This window comes from Natator depressus, chromosome 8 (assembly GCF_965152275.1).
Source record: "Natator depressus isolate rNatDep1 chromosome 8, rNatDep2.hap1, whole genome shotgun sequence".
NCBI classification, from domain to species: Eukaryota; Metazoa; Chordata; order Testudines; family Cheloniidae; genus Natator; species Natator depressus.
This window is the reverse complement of record NC_134241.1, coordinates 33,443,984-33,465,478: the sequence shown is the minus strand read 5'-3', so window position 1 is coordinate 33,465,478 and position 21,495 is coordinate 33,443,984. Positions and strand designations below refer to the sequence as shown.

The window sequence follows — 21,495 nt, the reverse complement described above, 5'->3', positions numbered from 1 at the left end:
ACACGATTCTGTGTTCAGAGTATGTGTGTGTGTGTATGAGGAAAGCTACGTAGGCCCAGCTCCTCAAAGGTATTTAGACGCCTCGCTCTCACCGATTTCCATTGGGCCGCATGGTTTTGCTGCGCTCAGCTGGACACATATGCATGAGGAGAACCAGAGAGCGTTGGGGGGTCTGATCCAGCCTGGCCACCCCCTGCCACCCACTCTCAGTCCCATGGCAGGGGATGAGCAGGCTGGCTCCGGCAGGACGGGGCAGGATCGGACCCCACCTGCACCCAGGCAGGAGGTGTGGCACTGTCCCAGTGGGGCTGGGGCTGGTGTGCAAGGCTGCTGTGCCCTGACTCTCTGCTTCCATAGCTCCCGCCACGTGGGCAGGACCCACCCTGGCCCGGTAGCCCGTCCCTCCCGCGCCAGCTGATGCTTCCCCACACGTGGGCCTTGCCCTTTAAGAACCACCACTTGGCCTGACGCGGCACTGCTGAGACATCGCGAGATCCAGGCCTCTCCCCCTGTGACCAGCTCTGCCCCCTCCCGGCCCGGAGAACTACAAACCCCGACATGCGCTGCACGGGGGGCGGAGGCTGGTCTGAGGTAGTCAGCCAATAGCGATGCGGAGAGCGCGGCCCAGCGGGACCAGCCAATGGCGAAGAGCGACCGGAAAGGCGCCGATTGGCGGAGCCGGAGAGTCCCGCCCCCTTTTCTCCTCCCCGCCCTCTCCGGGGTCCCTCGGAAGTGATGTCACAGGCCCCATGTGAGCGGATTGCAACACATGCAGCGCGGAGAGGGGGAGAGAAGCCGGTTTCCGACGTCAGAGCCGCCTCGAGCCCCGAGCCGCCCCCGCCGCCGCGCAGGGAGGAGGAGCCGCCGCCGCCGGGGGGACAGGGCCTGAGGTGAGCGCCGCTCCGGGCGGGGTCGCGGGGCGCGCGGGCCGGGACTAACCGCTGTGCTCTGTGTCCGCCGGCCCGGCCGCCGCAGGGAGGAGGCGGAGGAGGAGAAGATGGCGGACGACCCCAGCGCTGCCGACCGGAACGTGGAGATCTGGAAGATCAAGAAGCTCATCAAGAGCCTGGAGGCGGCCCGCGGGTGAGCAGCAGCGGGGAGCGGGCGGGGCCTGCGCGGGGCCGGGGCTGAGGGGGCCGGGGTGGGGTCTCCCCCGTCCCAGCTGGGAGCGGACGGGCGGCCGCCACTCCCGCGTGTCCCCGGCGGGGCGGAGGCTCGGTTTCCTCGCTCCGCTGGTCCGGGGGCGGGCTGGTTTCCGCCGCTGGCCTGCGCGGGGCAGCGTTTGAACCGACCCTGGGCCGGGCGCGAATCGCTCGGGCCAGAGCGAGCCCCACCCGGGTGGAGGGGGCCTCGCCGGCGCCGGGCTTAGCGGGCAGCGGGCCCCTGAGGCTGCTCCGCCTTGGGCGATGAGGGTCGGGGGAACAAGCTACTGGGCCGGCCTCCCCTCCCCGTGCGCGGCTCCCGCGGGCTGGGAGCGGCACCGTCGGGCAGCAGGGCGGGCAGTGAGTGAGGAGCCGCTGGCAGCTCTGCCAAGGCCCGGTACCGGGGTGATCATGTTATGCTCATCGGTGCTGGAGCCCTGCTGACAGGTTGGCGGGATCTGAATGCGAAGATGTCCCTGTGTGAGGACAGCCAGGGTGACACAAAACATGAGGTGGAATTGATCAGGGTAACTAAATTTTTGTGTCTTGGGGTTTAAATCAGTGCGTCTTCCCCTGTGGATAAATGACCCCATAATAATCCCTTGTGGGTGTCCTGCAGCTTCTTCTGAAGAACTAAGTACTGAGTGCTGCCGTACGGGATACGGGACTGGATGGCTTCATGGTTTGATCTCATATAAATTTCCTGTGTGTTGTGGCATTTTCCCTTAAACATCTGCATAGGCATCTAGATAAAGTTGCGGATCTAGAACAGTGGGCTCTCCAAATTGCCCAGAAGTTCAGAAATGTGCAACATGTGATGCTTTGGGAGTCCAGATACAGAGACACTCTTGATGATAACTGAGGGGAAAGGAGGTTTAAGCTGACTGTGATACCTTAACTAACTGCTGGCATATACTAATAGCAACTGGATACATTCTTGGCAGAAAGTAAGCTATCCTAGCATTAGTAGCTTGTAACTCGAGATGTGCGCATATCACTGAGTAAGTCTGGCAGTTGCCATGTGGTATGCATTTTGGTCAGAGGTGGTTTGAGATGAAGTTCCTAAAAGCTGGCATTTTCTCAGCAGAGCTAAAATGTGGGGGAATGTTAGGTGTGTATAGTGAAGTAACCATTACATGCCCACACTAAGCTAGAACACTGAATGTCTGTTCCAGCTCAGGGAGTTGTAAGATATTTTCCATTCCCTTGCAGTTGTTCCAGTATCACTGGGTGGGGGAGGGGGGAAGCTTCAGCTTTCTTTAGCAGCCTCTAATAATCTGTCTAAAGAGGCTGTTGAAACAAGCAGGTGCCTTCAATGTTTCAGTTGATTTCGGCTGAAAATAAAAACCTTTGTGTTTAAAGGTTGGAGTATTTTAAATGCAAGAGGGAGAGTGAAGTGCTCTCTATAGAGACACAATGATAAAAGTTTAATTACAAAAGCAAAGCATGGAATTGATTTTTCTTTTTTTGGGGGGGGAGTGGGGGGAAGAGAATTGCAGTGTCTTCCTCAAGGCACCATTGTGAACCTAGGAAATAGGTTTGTGTTGCAGTCGGTAGGTCTATGACTTGCTTCATTAAGCAAAAGCTCTCTACAGCTGTTTGCCCATGGAAACACCACAGCCCCTCTGTGTTTTTCAGCACTGAAGACTAATCTTGTGCATCTAAGGGAAGTGGAGAACCGTCTGAGCGCTGCTTTTCCTGGTGGCTGCAAGAGCACCAAGCTGAGCCCTCCTCTTGAATGGGGTGGAGTTGGGAACTCCTAATGGCCCAGTTGTCATGTCAGCTGGATTTTAAGAATGTCAGCTTCTAGTCTGGGGTTTGTGGAGGCTTGTGCAGACAGTCCTAATGCTGGGTTGGGTTTTACCCTAGATGCAAGGGCATGCTGGAGAAAAGTGGGCTCAGGGTTTGACTTTTGTTCAGTTCTTCTGCAGTCAGCTAGGTAGAGCTTTATATACTTCCTCTACTTTCTCTGGTGTGAGTGACTAATGGTATCTTTTCTCTTTACTACCACAGCAAAAAAGTGATTGTCTTGCTGTAAAAGAGTCAGAACCCCTGACTCCCCCAAAAGCTGGCAGCTAACCCTTCTCAGAAATATATGGTCACGTTACATTATCTGTGCCTCAGGCCCTTTCTCCAGTGCTTTCACTTAGCAGTTTAGGTGCAAAAAAAAGAAAATTGTTTGAAGCTTCTTGGCCTGGATGTTGAAAAGAAGTCAGTTCTTCACCCCTTGTTTGATGATCTTACAGAGACAAGGTGGGTGAGGTGATATCTTTTATTGGACCAACTACTGTTGGTAGAAGAGACAACTTCTAGGTGTGAATAGTGAAGTAGTCATTACATACCCACACTCATCTAGAACACTGAATGTCTGTTCCAGTTCAGGGATCTGTAGGATACTTTTCCTTCCAGTTGTTCCAGTATCACCAGCTGATACTGAGCTATTCTTCAGAGCTGTGTTGATCTCATGTATGTTTACCTGGGGGTGGTTATGGCCCTGGGTTAATGTGACTAACCAGTGTATTTTTGCTGATTATTTAGTCTGACTCCATAGGAGCCTGAACTATGTCTACACTGTAGCCTGGAGTGAGCCGCCTACCCCAGGAGGAGTCACTTGTGCTAGCTGTGTGAACATTGCAGCCCAGACAGCAGCTTGATGCTCAAGCCCACTAAACCCATGAGTCTGAGCTCGGGTGGCTAGCCCAAGTCTCTGCTGCATTTTTAATGCACTAGCTCAAGCCCTGCATGGTTGGGAGAGCTATAGCTATTAGAGCTATTGTGTAGCTAATGAAGACAGCTTGTATCTTTGAATTCAGAATGCAGTAGGAAACTAAGCAGGTATGGGGTGGTACAGGTGTGTGCTGGAGTTTCCTATTAAACTGCTTGTGAAGTCAGCCACTGTGCTCTAGCATCCCTCACTGTTTAGAGAGATGCTGATGATAGCTGGGCTGCATGGAACATTCACTAGCCATCGTGTACTACTAGCATTCTGGTGCTCAGTTTCCAAGTGAATCATAGAAGAGAATCGTAGAATATCAGGGTTGGAAGGGACCTCAGGAGGTCATCTAGTCCAACCCCCTGCTCAAAGCAGGACCCATCCCCCAATTAAATCAAGTGTGTTGACATAAGCAGGGTTAGTCCAGAAAGGTAGTTCTTTGGAGTTTTTGTTTGCAGTAGATGACTGTTGCAAGGGTCAGTAGTGAGAGAACTCAACCAAGCACAGAAACCATGAGCATCAGAAAAAAGGCAGCGTGGAAACTAACAGAGTGAATGCAGTTAAGGGGGAAAAAGTTTTGCACAAAGGATAATACCCTCTAAATCAAGTGTTTTGGTGCAAAGCACCAGGCTGTGGACTAGAGAAATAAGGGACATGGTGGGTGGAGGAAGAGGAGCATGTTATGTGTTGGCTAATATATAGTAAAATCTTAGTGAAGACAAGGCAGTTTAACTTAAACTTGTGCTAGCAGGTCAGGGAAACACCAGATCCTAGGATTCATCTAGCTCTGCAACACATGCTAGAACTGCAGCTACCATGTCTTCATTAGGATTTTACTTTGGTTTGGTCTTCACTTAAAAGCTGTTGTCATAGCTACCCTGGTCAAGCGGGTGGTGGGAAAATGCACACCCTGACCGACACAGCTATGCCAACAAACCCTTTAGTGCAGATGTAGTTGTGCTGGCAGAGGGTTTCTGTCAATGTAGCTAACACTGTTCAGGGCAGTGCTGTTCCTGTGCTGACAAACTCTTCTGTGGGTGTAGGCTGCACCTACGCCAGGGGTACGTTGATGGTTATGCTGGCATAGGCTCCATAGTGTAGACCAGGGGTTCTCAAACTTCATTGCACTGTGATCCACTTCTGACAACAAAAATTACTACACAACCCCAGCAGGGGGGACTGAAGCCTGAGCCCCGCTGCCCTGAGTGGGAGAGGGCCAAACCCCACTGCCATGGGTGGGTAGACAGAAGCCGAGGGGCTTCAGCCCCATGCAGGGTGCCTGTAACTTGAGCACCTCTGCCCAGGACTGAAGTCCTCAGGCTTCACCATGCGGGGGGGGGGGGGGGCGCGGCGGCGCTCTGGCTTCTTCCTCAGGCCCCAGCAAATCTAAGCCAGCCTGGTGACCCCATTCAAATGGGGTTGCGACCCACTTTGGGGTCCCGACCCACAGCTTGAGAACCACTGGTGTAGACATACCCTTTGTGTGTGTTACCACATGTTAACCAGAGGGTCCGAGACTGAGAGAGGTCTTTTAAAAACATGTTAACTAACTGTGTTGTAAAGAGCCTAGTGTAGACAGGACAGGTTATGCTCTAATGTGTTGGTTGCAAGAACCCATAAGTCGATCCCTGATGAACACATTATATCTTACGCTGCTCCTCAGATGGGGATAGGCTCAGCAACTACCTAATAGCTCAAAGTTCTTCAGCACAAGAGAATTGAACCAGTGGAACAGGTTTTTCCTGTCCTCAGGAGTCATTTCCTTTCCCTGTGAAGTTGGAGGACCAGCTCTGAGAATTCTAGGATGGGTGGGTGGCAGGCATGGTCCTGGAGAAACAGGGTGATGCAAAGGGTAGGGACTCAGAAGTGTATTAGTAAGGAAGGGTGGAGATGCGGTAAACAGTAACCAAAAGCAGTGTCCCAGTTCCATGTGCTGGGTGTAACTGAGGTGGCTCTAAGTCTGTACAGCACAAGGTAATGAGTAGACACATGATGGCAAAGCTATTCTGGCTCTTTTTTGACCACTTGTAAAATCTCAGTGAAATCTGCAGGGTGTTCCCGAAAGGGTTAACAAGTGAGTGCGATGCCAGGGAATACTTTTATCATGTCTATGGAATAGATGAGGTAAGCAGCAGGGATGTGGCCAGAAAACTGAGGGAATGGAACAGGACTCCATATTTACCAGATGCTGACTAGGCAGAGGCCACTACAAAAGAGGGGTCCCACCAGAGAGATTTGGGGCAACATCCCAGACAATACCAGCTCCTGGAAAGGTGGTGGAATTCCTGTCAAGGTGCTGTCCTTGGACCCTGCTCTCTTTCTCATCAGCATCTGGCCAGTTAAGTACCCATTGAATCAGATTTCTCTTCCCTTTGCTGCTGGAAGGGAACAGCTGTGGTCAGGGAGTGTCTGATGGTCCAAACTAGCCATGTCTTATTAGTTACTCCCCTTTCTCCCAAGTTAGATGAGCTGCAAACTGATCTTGTAAAAGTTAATGAGGCAGACTCCTTAGGGAATGATGAGGGAGGGAGAGTAGCTATCTGCTTCTTATTGTGTGAGAGAGAGCAGACAGGGCCTGAAAACCTACGTACTTGTGACCCTGGTGACTTAACTACTACTAGCCAGTGGCAGACTGGCTGGGGGCCAGTAAGGTGAGTGCAGTACCCTGGAGAGAAACCCAGCCCCTAGTCATCTCCAGCTGCAAGGGAAGGGGAGAGTGCTGAAATTCTTACCCAGGTGCAGTGCTTGGTCATTTTTTTGAATCATCTTTGGCTATTACATTCTTACATAACTGACTCTTCACATTGTCCATGTGCTGGGAGAGGAGTTCTCTTTGAGCCTCCTGGCTAGTGCAGCAGTGGGCTGGTGTCTCCACTGCTCTAACTATTCCTATCCACTGTGGTCTGGCTGCTGCAGAGGGCAGAAGAGAAATGGTATTGGCCACTGTACTCCTCCCTAGCCTCTTTTTATTTGGTTGGTCCTCTTTCATCCCTCCCCCTTTGAATAATTCTCTTGTCTGCTTCTGTTGCTGCCCACAGCTTTCCCACTAGCCGTATAAAGCTGACACAATCTTTGAATTTTCTTGGTGACCAGGGTGGCTGAACTAGATAGCTGTGAAACTGCCAGACTCATTAACTTCAACTGTTGCTGCTTGGTAAACCTGAATAGTGGCTCAGTTTCTGCAAGCCATCTTGATCACGCTCTTATCAAGTTGAGGTGATGTTGCTGCCCCGCTTGGGGGGTGAATGGATTTTCAAACCCAGAGTAAGGGAGTACAAAGGAGGACTGATAGAGGAGCTGTCCTCCCTACAGTAAGGAGGAACACTCCTGATGGTGCCTGTACAGCAGAGCCTAATGACATGAGCATGTTGGCCACCTAAAACCATCAGATAAACTGAGGGTATTGGGGAAAGGGAGATGATCATGAGGATGAATGCTTACTAGCCAGCAAATCATCTCCAACAACTGCATTCAGGACTGCTGAGCCTGTGAGTCCTTATGTGAATCCATCCTTACAGGGCTGGAAGAGAAGGAGGGTGACGGAGGGACAGCTGTAGCAGCAGCTCTGCACCCGAGTAGAGGGATTCCCTTTCAGGGGAAATAGATCTTGCTAAGTGTTGTTGAGGGGAAATAGATCTTGCTAAGTGTTGTTGAGGGGAAATAGATCTTGCTAAGTGTTGTTGAAATGGGCAAAGCAGAAACTTGGAAGGAGTGTTGTGGGGGCTGATAGTGTCTGCAAACACAAGTAAGGCTGACAAATGGATGGGTAAGAGTTAAGGGCAGTAGCCGGTGAAGTGACTGTGGAATACCCCTGACCCTCTAGGATTGTATAGTAGCTTTACTGGCCCATGATAGATCAGGTTTGCATTTCTTCCAAACTAAGTAAATAGCCTTAAAAAGGGGGGTTCACTTGGGAACTAAAGCAGATGCTTCCTTTCCTAGCAAAAGGAGAAATTGACCTGTTCAGAAGCAATTCTGCACCTAATCCTAAGAACTAAACCAACCGGGGTGGGCTGGGGGGAGGCTTAGTGATCAGGATCATCCCTGTGAAGGCAGAGCCGTGCAGGCTCTTGCAGGGAGATGCATGCTATCCAGCAGGTCTCTTCATGTCTTAGATATAGGAAAGTAAACACAGTAAATACAAAGTGAGGTAAAAAGATTGAGGTTCCAAGTTGCATGCAGGAATGCCTGCAAAATAGCACACTTAATAGCTGATCTGTTTCAAAACTGGTTATACTTATAACTTAACAAAAGGTGGTACCCAGTATGTGTTGCAGAAAGCTGCCATTGTTTCTGAATTTTCCTTTGACCCATCAGGCAACTTACTGACCCATGTGGAATGGCCCAGTTACAGGAGTAGCCTCAGGCTGCCATTGCTTTCCAGCCCTGTGCTACACTAATTGAAATCCATTCTGGGTAATGGCACGCTGTCAAAGCTGGGAGGGCTTGAATTAGATCTACATTGTTTTGGTGCATGCTCGGACCATGCCAGTCTTGTGAGCTGGCAAGACTTTGTGGGCCCCCTGGAAATTCACATACCCTGCTGGCTCTGGAGAAAAGGCAGATTTAGTAGTTGGTGTGATATTGGCATGACGGGCCTCTTAACAAATGACCCATAAATTTTATTAAGTAGTAGGGATTTTGTATGCTGCATAGCACTAACCTTGAATGGCTGACGTCACGCTCCTGTAAGAATGAATGGGCACTCTGTTTTGAGTGAGATGTCCCTTTACACTTTTGCCTAGTTCCTGTCCTGTCTGAGGACAGGGCTCTGGCTAAAGGAAAAGGTTCAGTAGGGGCATGCTGGCATTTTGTTGGTGTGCACGAGAGAGACAGGCTTGTGTGTTTTGATGAAGATAACAAAGAATATATCAAAATTCAGCAACATGAGTATTTAAAGTACTTGTCGAAACAACAGATCTTCCTGGCTGTGAATGGCTCGCTCTATCAATAGCAGGCATAGCATAAGGCCTTGTTAATACTGGGTTATGCTGCCTCAACTACACTGGTCTAGTTAATGCAGTACAGCCCTCCCTAGTGTGGATCCCCCCTGGCTATTTCTGTGTTGGGCGGATGGATTGGAGAACTGGTGTTAGGCACCTTTATAGCAGTATAATTGCATCCACATGAGGGTTTGTACTGATATCTCTATTTCAGTAAACCGCCCCCTTTCCCCCCAAAAAACAAAACAAAAAATAAAAAACCTGACAGTTATACTGATCAACATCCAAGTGGAGGCCAGGCTTAAGAAGGAACAAGCTGCAGTATCCGTTCTCATTTGCGCACACTCTTCTGGCGCTCTCCCCACAAGCAAAGCCCTTGCAGCTTGAATTGGTATCCTCATTTCCATCTTGACTCTACCCCAACTCTGGATCCTGGTGAGTGGGAGCTGGAAAACTCACTCTGTCTGGTTGAATAGGAAACTTTCCCAGTCCTGAGTCTGCAGCTTTCCCACTGAACGTTACCCACTTCCGCAGAATCTAAGCTTTCCTCTTAGCGTCCCTTGTGGTTGTGGAAAAGCTCCCAAAGGTGAGCGGGAGTGTAAGCAGTTCTGTCTTCCTGAGCCTGCACTGCAGCCATCCAGCTCCTGTGCTGTTGCTGCTTAGAACTCTACCGAAATGCAGCAAAGTGCAAACTGACCAGAGCCTTGTCCGTTGGGTCTGCTGCTGGGCATACCCCCGGGGTAGCTGTGAAACTCTTCAAAAAAATCAAATAGGCTTTACCTTGCTGCAGCAGGGCAAACTCTGAGCAACAGAGGCCAGCAGTGGACTGCTCACTGAGGAGAACCTGAAATCTGAGACTAGGGAAGGCTGGGTTAGCAGAGACCACTCATGCAGCAAATGGAAGAGCTTTGGGAGGGGAGAGGATCACATAGAACAGCAGCCAGAGGTGGGAAGGAAGTATCTGTATCACAAAGGCTACAAAATTGTCTGGGGATGGCATCCTGATAGGAATCCCAGCACTCCTAGGGCAGTGTGGTTTGGCTTATCACCTAGGCACTGCCCCTGGGCTATATAGCCACTTATTATGATGTAATCCTGTGGACATTAGGTGACAAACTGCGCACTCTGTTGGGGGTAGGTTTGAGTGGGAAATGGACAGGGAGAGATTAGCAAAGTTAGAAGAGCAGAGTTGAAAATTCAGGGGAGGGAGGTGTAGAAGGCAACACATGGTGGGGAACAAAAGGGGTTTAAGGTGATGGGGAGGAACGATGGATACTGGTAATAGAGGAAAAGATAGTGCCAAGATGTGAAAGCAGGAAGGAAAAGCCTATCTAATGGCATTGGGGAGGGGAGGGAACAGGCTGCATTTTAAAAAATGCAGTAAAAAGTTGACTGCAAACAGGACACAACTGTCATCCCGCAGCAGGACTTTGGGAGAAGAGTGTGACAATATATACATTAACTGGGCTACTTTCCAAGCCCTCTAGTCTTCCCTGTCTCCCTCTGTGGGCTGGAGGGATTTGCAGCCCCTATCACAATCTGTCTTGAGGCTTGGTGGGGTGAGTGGGGAGGGAAACGGGACTCTGGAATGTCTGTGTGTGGCCAGAGGAGTGCAGGAAGGAGATAAAGGTACTCCCGTCTGCACAGTCTCAGAGCATGTCTGCTTCCAAGCATCAAGCTTTAGGTGCCCTCCCATGCAACCCCTCCCATGCACTGAACAGAGGAATCTGGAATTGTAACATGGTGGGTTCACCTTTAATAAAACCCCTTTGCCTTTTCTTGCATCAGGGTTGGGGCAGTTCCAAAGTAAATGACTCCATATTCAACCTGAGAGAGAAGGCTTGAGTTAGGTCCCAACTATTAGACCTTTATCCACCAGGAACACTACATGAGATTTACGTTACTGAAGGGAAAATAAGTCTCTTGTTTTGGGCTGAGGGTCCCTCAGTCAAGTCTGCAGCATGTGAGAAGAGTTCTATGTTTTCTGTTTCTCCTGAAAGCTCACCTAAATCTGTTTAATAGAGATGTTGCTTAGCTTCTAGGGAGTTCTCTGAATAGTTACTGCTCTGGTAGATGAGAGAAGTGCATTAAAAGTCGTACAATTGACTATGTTAACTATTAACCTTAAGGAGAAGCTTTAGACTCCATAACTTAAGTTACATATCATCATTAACCTAATTCCTGTCCCATTAGTCAGCTTTTTGGAGTCTCTGTAAGTCTCTCTGCCTTTGCTTAGTGTCCTGCTGCTATGAGCTCTCTAGGAGGTAGAGCAATGGCTATTGTCCTGTTAGTGAGATGTTGCAGGTTAGCAAGAGACGCTTTCTCCTTGAAGAAAAGATAAAGGACTAAAACTGACAGTCAGCATGTGCTCTCATTCCTAATAAACTTGTCCTGTTAACAGATCCCTTTGTGCTTCAAGCTAAGAGGCACCAATGAAAGTAGACTTCCTTACTTTATGGTTACTCTTGTGTTCTGTGTTCTAATTGGATTGCTAAACAGCTGCTTCAGTTACGGTGTATAAAGAGTGCTTTATGAAACCTGGTGTTGGCCATCTTCGACCAGAGAGCCCATCAAAGCTATGAGCTGTTTAGCCCAGGCTGAAGGGAGGGCTAAATGTCTGTTGTGTGAGCTGGCCCACTCTTGATAAGGAGTGTTTGCAGAAAGACTGCTTAGGGTATGGCCCTTTTTTGGTAGCCAGACTTCAGGTTAAAGCAGGGGTTCTCAAACTTCATTGCACCGCCACCCCCTTCTGACGACAAATTACTACAAGACCCCACGATGGGGGACCTGAGCCTGCCCAAGCCCTGTCGCCCTGGGTGGGTGGTCCAAAGGCCAAGGGCTTCAGTGCTGAGGAGGGCTGGCTGAAGCCAAAGCCTGAGCCTCACCACCCAGGGCAGTGGGGCTCAGTCTTTGGCCCCAGACCCCAGCAGTCTAACACCAGCCCAGGCGACCCCCTTAAAATGGGGTCCCGACCTACTTTGGGGTCCTGACTCAGTTTGAGAACCACTGGGTTAGAGCATGGTTTTGCATCCATGCCCTCCTGACTAATAGGCATTGATGGATCTATCCTTCATGAATTTTTCTTTTTTTAACCCTGTTATAGTCTTGACCTTCACAACATCCTCTGGCAAGGAGTTCCAAAGGTTGACGGTGCGTTGTGTGAAGAAAGACTTCCTTTTGTTTATTTTAAACCTGCTGCCTATTAATTTCATTTGGCAACCCCTAGTTCTTGTGTTCTGAGAAGGAGTAAACCTTATTTACTTTCTTCCCACTAGTTATGATTTTATAGACCTCTATCGTATGCCCCCTTAGTTGTCTCTTTTCCAAGCTGAAAAGTCCCAGTCTTATTAATCTCTCTTCATATGGCAGCCGTTCCATACCCCTAATAATTTTTGTTGACCTTTTCTGAACCTTTTCCAATTCCAATATCTTTTTTGAGATGAGGTGACCACATCTGCACGCAGTATTCAAGATGTGGGCGTACCATGGACTTATAGAGGCAATATGATATTTTCTGTCATCTTATCTATCCCTTTCCTAATGATTCCCAACATTCTGGTCACTTTTTTGACTGCTGCTGCACAGTGAGTGAGATGTTTTCAGAGAACTATCCACAATGATTCCAATTACTCAGTGATGACATACATTGAGTACTACGCTTGCTCTTGGCTTATTGGTCATATGTATTGTTACCCAGCTGTGCAGCTAGGTTACTTGGATGCTGGCCTTTGTGTTGTCCTTAGGCTTAGGAGTTAAATATGCAAATGCTGAGTGGCTGCCATTCACCCTTGGGAGCTGGTTCTTTCTAAGGCAGCATTACACTCTTTTGTAAATAAGAGCTTGCTTTCTGCAGTATGTCATGGAGCTGGATAAATATAAATCCATGGGGTGGGTGTCCGAGACCCCTAGGAAAACTAGTCTTCCAGGACACCAGTTTTCCTTGTGCCATGTGTGTAACTGTAAAGGGGAGCTGGCCATTTGCCCATTGCCTTCCTTGCCTGTCAATTCCGGAAGTGTTTCTTCAAGCTTTTTTCTTTCCCTGCTCTTAACTTTTCTATTGAGCTATGCTAACTGTGCAGATGTGCTCCAGGACAGCTTGCTGCATGTCTTTCATATCTCATGCATTGGCAGTCAGTGTAAAGAACTCTCTGGGGTGCATCTGATTGCCAGGCTCTGATGCCTCTGGGTTTGGGAAAACTACACCATATGATGTCAAGGAAAGTGCTTGAAGGGAAGCATTTGGAGTGACCTCTGTGTGCCCTGTAATCTTCCTTCACAACAGTGCATGAAGCACTACCAAACAGCATGGTTCTTGCACAGAGCATCATTCAGGAACAGATCATGACTGAAACTGGCTTATCTGAAAGATAGACACAGTGAGAGATGGGAGTGGGAAACTGAGAAGGGGACAACTTGCTGTGCTTACTGGTGAGTGCTTTGCAATCACTTCGCTATTCCCTGTGTACCCCTGAGGCCTAAACATCTGAATATGCAAATCTGGCCTTCTTGCTTCAGTCATTCAGGATACATCTTGCTCCAAACTGACTGGCCTAATAGTGTAGTGCAGCTAAAATCTTTTGAATTTGGAAAGTACAGTAATTGGTGGCAGAACTACGTCTGAAAGTGAGTCATCAGTGTCTGAAGTATAAAAGTGTTCACATGGGTTACCAATATCTGCCTTACTGCTCCAGGAGAACCCTGGTGCTCCAGGCCTGCAAGGTTCCACTCAGAACATGCCCATACCTTGATGCTTTGAAATCCTTGGCTGAAAGGTGAATACAGCAGAATGGCAGTAACTAATTCAGTTTCTGCTCCCCTGTGTGGGAGCTATGGGATATAGAGAGAGAACTTTACCCACCAATGAAGTGCAGTGACCATGGGTGGATCAGTGGTTCATTAGCATCATACGTCAGTGCTCTGCAGCAGTACATGGGCAGCCAAAAATGCCATAGTCTGCTGGAACGGTAGGGCATTCATGGCAGCAATATGGCATTACCTGAGTTGGGATCTAGTAAGGAGACGAGCTGTGGCAGAATTTTCAGAGCAACAGTTGCAGCTTAGGGACCTCCAAAGGGATGGGTGAAGGGAAGAGGCCAAACTAGAGGCTTCAGAGGGAAGTTGGTGGGTCTGACATGTTACAAAAGCCCAGCAGTGGCACCGGGCCTAGTTCCTGCTGGATGAAAGTGTGAGGAGGTACATGACCTTGTTCTTCTATCACCACCTCCTCCTCCTCCCCCTCCCCCTCACACCCCCCCCCCCCCCCCCGCAGATGAGCCATGCATGCTGAGTGCAGGAGTCATTGCTTGCAGCAGGCCAGCAGCTGCTCAGGGGAAGCATTGCCTCTGGGTAGCATCTTGCTGAGTGTAAGCAGTCTCGTATCTGCTCCTTCACTCGACACCCACCTGTCTCATCCTTGTGGGGCTCTTTCCCACAGGCCGGAGTGGGGTCCCTGCCTAGACAAGGGGTTGGGGGAGAAGAGCCTTGTCACTTAGTGTCTCTTGCTTGTCAGCCTCAGTGCTTGGCTCCCCAGCTTGCGTCCAAGGGTTGTGCAGCAGCTGGTGACTGTTCCCGCAGCTACCCTCCAGAACTCCCCTCCATGGGGGGACCATCTCTACCCTGAGGCAGTCCTTGGTGAGACAGAGGAAGTGGGGGAGCTTGGACAATCCAAATGATTCTCGGTGTGGCATCTTTGTTTAATGCTGCCTAATCTGGCACATGGGGCTGAACAAAAGCAGGGATTGAGTTTACAGGGTGAGAACTATGTTGTGGGAGACTGGGCCCAAGCTGTCACTTCAGTCCACAATGCTGTTAAGCATTGCAACTCCCTTCAGTGCTTCTAAGCTGCACCAGTTTGCCGCAGGGTGGAGTGGGGTACTACAGGGCAGCTGAGGTACTAGCTTTGCACAGATCAGAAGTGCCTTTCAGGGCAAGGAATTCCATTTCCTTCAAATTCCAGTTCTCCCTCCTTACACCCAGATCAACAGTTAGAGAAGGAACAGATCATACTTTTGCCACCACAGTCCCAAGCAGAGGGTCCTTCTCTTTCCCAGCTACTATCAGATACTTGATCCCAACTTCCTTCCACCTAGCAACTGGCCCTTTTCTCGGTAGTTGAGCAGCGCATTCCACGTGGTCCAACGAAGATGCTGCACGGAACACTAGCACCTCCCGCAACCTTCCTTTGAAAGGACACTGTGCAGAAGATGAGGTGGTTCTTTGCATCTTGGTGCACTTGAGAAACCCACACAAACGGTAATGTATTGATGAAAGAGAACATGGGGCTCTTACTGAGTCTATATTGAGAGGTGCAAAACATTTGCCACTTACAGTGAGTAAATGCTCCAGATGACCTGGGTTTGAACTTAACCTGTATTTGGGCCCCATCAGTTGCTGCTTGAAGCTTGCCCTGTCCAAACTGTTAGCTAATTTCTTGGCTCTCTTTAGATATCTGTGAATCATTTGTCTGCTGCTCAAGGGACATTTCAAGATTCTGATTACTTGGAATGGATCACATGGCATTTTGCCTGTTCCTGATGGGCTGAGACCACCTCAGGAAGGGCCAGTTCTGTAGAAAGCATTTTCACTTCTCTTCTTGGAGGTTGTGTTAGTTCCTCTCTGGCAGCAGAATATGTCAGCTCCTTGAAGACTGAGCCAGGGCTTTCTATTATTGGGTGCGTTTCAAAGTGATGTTGGTCTATCAAGTCCTGAATGGGTTTGGGCAGTGGCTACTTGACACTGCCTCTCCTTGTTTCTGTGGCAGTGCTGGTGCCTATCTGGGAAATGCTTGCCCTGTCTGCATGCTTCCCAAAACATGACTTTCAGGGTGCCATGTAGCTAGGATAGCATTGTCAGGTACTCTTCCTATAATGCTAGGTGCAGAAAACAGACTGAACAGAATTGGGGCATTGCCTAGTTGCGGGTGACTATCGGTATTCAGTAAAATGGTATGTGTATAAGACAGATTTAACGAGAAAACCAAGACTCTCAATGATTTTGAGACTTGTATATGCAAAATCCATGTTGAACACCCATCCAGCACTCTGAGCATAGAAATGCGGAGGTAAAGTAAAACTCCGCCAGAGCGGCAGCAGCACCTCTTCCTCCCACCCTACCATAAACCCTTTGATTCAGAGCCACGTGGTCAGCATGTGTTATACTTTCCCACTAAACACCAGTCCAACGCAGTCTCTACTTTGTGCCGGGAAGGTCAGCAAATTCAGGGTATTTCAGACCTTCGGGGGGCCAGAGCATCCTGAAGGAAAGGAGAAGGCCTTACAGGACTGCCAGCAGCTCCTGAGCAAGGGGATCAAGCTCAGGGGCCTCATTGCAGCTGTGGCAGTATGGCATGGGGAGAGGCGAGGCAGTGTCAAGTCAGTGAGTTTCCAGATATTGAATATTTGCAGAATCGTGCCTTTTCTGAGCCTTCCTCCCCCACTAATGTAGCATTCTTTGTTTTTGCTGTATTGGATTCTTGAATTTAATGGACACTTGCTGAGCCTCAAACACTTGGGGGCCAGTGGTGCCTATTGATCATTCAGAAGTGTGGGCATCTGGATGAACGTGCAGTACTGACTGAAACTTTCAGTGCATAGCTTCCATCAGTCTCCCATTTGGCTATGGGACATGTGCCTCAATGAGGCATAACCTGTAAGTCAGTTATGTATGGCAGTGGGGAGTTGTTCTGCCCAGCCCGTTGCCACCACATTAAACATGGAGGGACTTTGCTTGTATTCTCTAGTCACTTTTGGAGGGAGAAAATACACAAGTACATCCAGGAAGGCGATTCTTCTGATAGCAGTGTCTGGGCTCGACGGTTCAATAGAAAGTCTTCCAGCTACAGTATGTAGCTAGGATAACTTATCTGCACATCTTGTTTGTGGTAGGCTCTTTGCTGTCTCCTGCAGTTAAAGAAATAAGGGCTTAGAATAGCCCTTTGAGAACATTGCTCCCAGCTTTTATTTCCTTCAACCAAAGCAAGCCAACTCTGCACTTGACTGATAGCATTTAGTTATTGGAGAGACCAGATGGGTGAAGGTAATATCTTCTATTGGACCAACTTCTGTTGGTGAAAAGGGCAAGCTTTCGAGCTCCACACAGCTCTTCGCCAGCTCTGACTACTGACATTCCTTAGATTTGCTGATATCTGCTCATTACACCTTGTGGTGATAGAGTAAAATGGTCTATTGTGGAACAGCTACTGCTCAGTTGTTTTTTCTGTGTATCTAACAAAGGTTCCTCTGATATTTCAGTGTAGGCCACTAACTCCTATTTTATGTAGCAAGGTTGGTTATAAACAGTTATCCTCCCTTGCCAGCGTCAGGTCAGTACAGCAGCCTAGAGTGAGCCTTGTTCCTCAGATTTCCACCTGTGATCTCTGCTTGCTCTCCTAGCACTCTGTGAAAGGTGCTGAGGGAAGAATCGCTGTCACTATGAATGATCTGTGCGGTACCAAAGCACGTTGGAGTCTAGGGCAACAGGCAGCCAGTTTGCTGAGGTGATGCTGTTTGGGAGGCTGTGTGCACCCCTTCTGGAAGAGACTAAACTGATTGCCAACTTGGCTTATCTGTTGAAACTTGAAAATGTGAAAATCTGTTCAGCTCTGCCTAGAAACCTCAGCAAGATGGCTGCCTCTAGTAGGAAGCTCAATTGCCAATAGTAATTAAAGTAACCTTTTACAAGTACAGAAGGCAGCTCGCTCCAATGCAATGTGCCACTTGTCTTGTGAACATTCATACGGTGGCTGTGCTCTTCCTTCAGACTGTCTAGAAAAGACACAGAAATGAGCACAGCTTGGAGTGGCAGCTCCCCAAGCTGGATATTCAGCACTGCCATGCCAAACTAGTTGTCTAAAATGTCTGCTTTGGAAGTCCACTATTGCTTCACATGAGAGCCCAGAGGCATTTTTTTCTGGCCCTGCAGATTCCACAACAGCCTCCAGAGGTTGCAGTGAGATGGACGAGGCACTTGGGGATACTCCGACTGGGAGGTGCAAGAGGATTTTACGGGGAGCAGGAATATCTTTAAGTGCAAGCTGTTTCTGAATGCCTCTGTGCCTGATCAGCAGGGCACAAATCTGTGCTGCTCAGTTTTTTCATTTTGTGCTTTACAGGAATAGCTTGGCCATGTAGCAGCATGATGAGTTACAGATATGTAATTGCTCTGAGACAGGAAAGTTGCTTTCCTGTGGTAAGCTATTGCTTTGAGCTGGCATTTTACTAGATTTCTAGTTTCCTAGGTCCACTTAGTATTAAGTTACAGAAGCTGATGGGCCTGTCTCTCAAAAGCATTCATGGATCCCAGTTCGGGTAAGTGAAACTACTTCAGAGCAAAAAAATCGCTCTGAACCCAGAATGTTAAGACTTACTGTGTTTGGGTTGTCTGACCTTCCTTGCCTGCCTTTTTAATGAAAAATAAAGCTGCTTTTACTCACTTACCCAGCAGATGGCAGCAGAATGCTCAGCATAAACTGCTGAATGGACCTGAATAGTCATGGTAGTGTCTGGCAGAAATGGCTCAGTAAACTGGAAAATGATACTTGAATAACTGAGCTGTCTGTTTTTCCATGCCAGCTTCAAGCTCAGACAGTGCAGTGCCTTTAATGACAAATCGCCTTTCTAATGGCAAATGCTGTCTTACATGATGCTGCAGGAACCGGTTAACACTGAAATGGCCTTCACTGTGTGAATGGTAGTGAAGCATGTCAAATCAGAGGAAAGCACCTAGCATGTTTCACATGAACTGGGAAGGCAGAATTCATTGAAGTGCTGGGTATAAAGCAGAATATTAATGCTAATCAAACTCTGGCTTGAGCAAAGCAATTCGATGTGCATTCTCCCTCCTCTTTGGGCTCCTTTGCTCTTGTATTGCTAACTGCAGTAGCAGACTACAAGGATCTCTGAAGCCAGTTGTGCCATTATGGCCGAAGATAGTGGGAAGATACCCACTGTCTCATATGTTCTAGTCTGTTTTGAATGTGGCAATGAGTGTTTCATTGCAATGGGGTTCCTTACTGCTATGTTGGGGTAGGATTTACAGGTGGCACGGTAGTTTGGCAATGTGCCGTAGCTTCCCCAATACCCTTAACCATGGGTTGTCCAAACAGTCTCACGCTAGCGTGAAATTGGATGAGTAATCCAGCATGCAGTGATGGCTCCTGTCTCAGGGAAGCCTGCAAGATGTGGGATTGCCTGATCTGCTTGCTGCCGTAGCTTATGTAGAGCTGTGAGGGAATGGTAGCAGGAACTGGGCAAGCTGTGCCAGTACCTATGTATCAGATCTCTGTCTGAAGCTAGAGTAGGAAGAACAGCACGCTCTAAGATAGTATGAAATTCTAGGTGAAGAGGGGGCTTGAGGAACATGTGTTGATGGGGAAAGAACAATGAAGTTGGGATGTGAAGGCTGATCTCTGCCATTCACTGAAGATCCATCAGTTATGGATGATCTCATACTGGGCTAGGAGCACACTTATGGAACCTCCTAAGTGCTCCCTCCATATTTTGTTCTACACCAGGGCACTCTTCTGCATCAGCCTATGATCTCTTTCCATCGCTGTTCTCAGTGGAGGAGGGAGAGAGACTTGTGTGAAATCTCCAGGGCTCTGCTGTTAAAAAGCAGTGCACAAAGTGTATAGATCTGCACATGGCAAAAAACCTTCTCCCCTGTTGGAGCAGGACTATTCTTAATTCATGCCACAAATAAATTGTTTTCAACTAATAGTGTGAACTAGAGAGATTTCTAGTCTCCAGGTGTCTCAGGGTGCTTTCAGAGGAGATATCTGTAGCTGTTTTTCTAAAGGTAGCATTCATTGAAGTTAGCTCCTATTCTCATCAGCCTTTCTCTTAAAAAAGAACCACCTGGGAGTGTTAGACCACTGTGTCTCCCACAGGTTCATGCCATTTAGTGAGGTAGCTAATTGCTTGAAAGAGTGGTACGAAGTACTCTGTGGCTGCTGTGACCTGGAAGTCAGAGCTGCACTTGCAGATCCGTGGCTTACATTCCCTTCAAGGAATAACTTGCATGCAAATGACTCTTCACAGCTGTTTGATTCTGTGTGGTGGTGGTTAGGGATATTTAAAACCAGTTAGTCATTTTTAAGGTTAAGGACTTGTTTAAACTTATGCTGTTGGGTCAAACTTGGCCCAAAATGTAGGTCTTGGAAAACACCAAGGACACTTGTTCATTCAAAGGCTAAAGGAAATAATGCTTTTCTTTTAAAAAACCTTCCCCTGTGTGTTTGTCGCTCGGTACTTTGGAGGACTATGCTAGTGCGTGAGAATCTGAAGAGAAAGCTGATGAGAAAATGACACCTCTACTTTCCCTCCCAAACTGAGTTGCAAAAACCAATCTGGCTCTTAAACTGTTCTTACTTGGCAAAGTCAGTAGTAACACTAATTATAGTTAAAATAAAGGGATGTCCAGCTTTTCTGGTAGTTCACTTGTTTAGACGCTACATGCATCTCTTGTTCGTCCCAGGCAGTTACTAATGCGTCAGTTTGAAAAAGAACGGGGGATGAGGGCTCCAGAAAAGAGGAGCCCCCTGTACTTAGCACTGACTCTCAAGACTTTGAATCTCATGATACTTGGTAGCTGTCTTCAAGCCCCAGCTCCTGGATTCCTGTGATTATATGAGACTCTCACTTTCATTTAGAAGTAAATTTTCAGCCCTTGTGGCCAGAGAAGTTCAAAGTAAACCCCAGAGGGCTCAACCCAGAAGACCAAATCAAAAAGAATCCCAATCCCATTTAAAGCCAATCTGTGACTCTTTAGGGGGCCTGTCTCATGATTTTTTTTGGACGCTTGGAGTTAGCAGTGCTGAACTAGCAGACATGCTTGCACAGTCTAGAAGCTGCTTCGCAATCCCATACCTGTTTGTTTAAAACTCGTTAGCTTAAAATGGCTTCCATGGTTGTGTGCAATGGGAAGGGGCTTGTGGTTACGCTGCAAACTGTTCTTTCTTGAGTCACTTTCACTTCAGACGTTTGTATAAAAAACTGAAATGGAAAGAGGCGCTGAAACCAGCTTAGGATCTTCTTGCTCCTTAGCTGTTGTCCTGTGAGAACAAATAGAACTGATTAAAAGATGACCCTGCAGTGAGAAATGTGGAGGTGTGACGTTTGTTTACACAGTTCTCATTTGCCTTCCAATGTCCACATCCTTTAGATGCAAGGTGACCAGGCTGGAAAAGCATGCTTCTGTCAGATCTACATTGCTGACTCTACTTATTGGCAGGGGCTAATCCAATTGCTGATTTGTTAGCACACCAGTCTGCTAATAGTGCCACAGTCAGGGAGCCAAAATTCTTGTGTGACGAGTTTAGTACTATTAGACAACAAGCAGTGAGTGGTGGAAGGAGAATGAGCACAGTGTGAATGGGGAGGTGACATGCCCATCTTGTCCTAGGGCAGTGGTTTTCAAACTATGGGTCACAACCCAGTATTGGGTCATGGAATGTAAGGCACTGGGTTGCAGTGGCTCTGATCAGCACCGCTGACTGGGCCGTTAAGTCCCATTGGCAGTGCTACCCGGCTAAGGCAGGCTAGTCCCTACCTGTTCCGACAACATGCTGCAGCCAGCAGCAGGTCAGGCTCCTAGGCAGGGGAGCCACAGGGCTCCACGCACTGCCCCCACCCCAACCACTGGCTCCCAGCCAATGGGAGCTGGTGGGGATGGTGTCTGCAGATGAGAGATACACGAAGCC

General features: G+C 48.5%; 1 protein-coding gene across 1 annotated transcript in view; it reads left to right on the top strand.

Moving 5' to 3' along the window:
- Positions 1-727: 727 nt before the first annotated feature.
- ETF1 (eukaryotic translation termination factor 1) overlaps positions 728-21,495 on the top strand; it is a 37,414-nt gene continuing 16,646 nt past the window's right edge. Inside the window, exons 1-2 of the mRNA XM_074960707.1 lie at positions 728-890; positions 976-1,083. Of these exons, the coding sequence (XP_074816808.1) occupies positions 736-890; positions 976-1,083 (263 nt within the window). The 5' untranslated portion in view covers positions 728-735. The remainder of the gene's footprint in view (positions 891-975; positions 1,084-21,495) is intronic.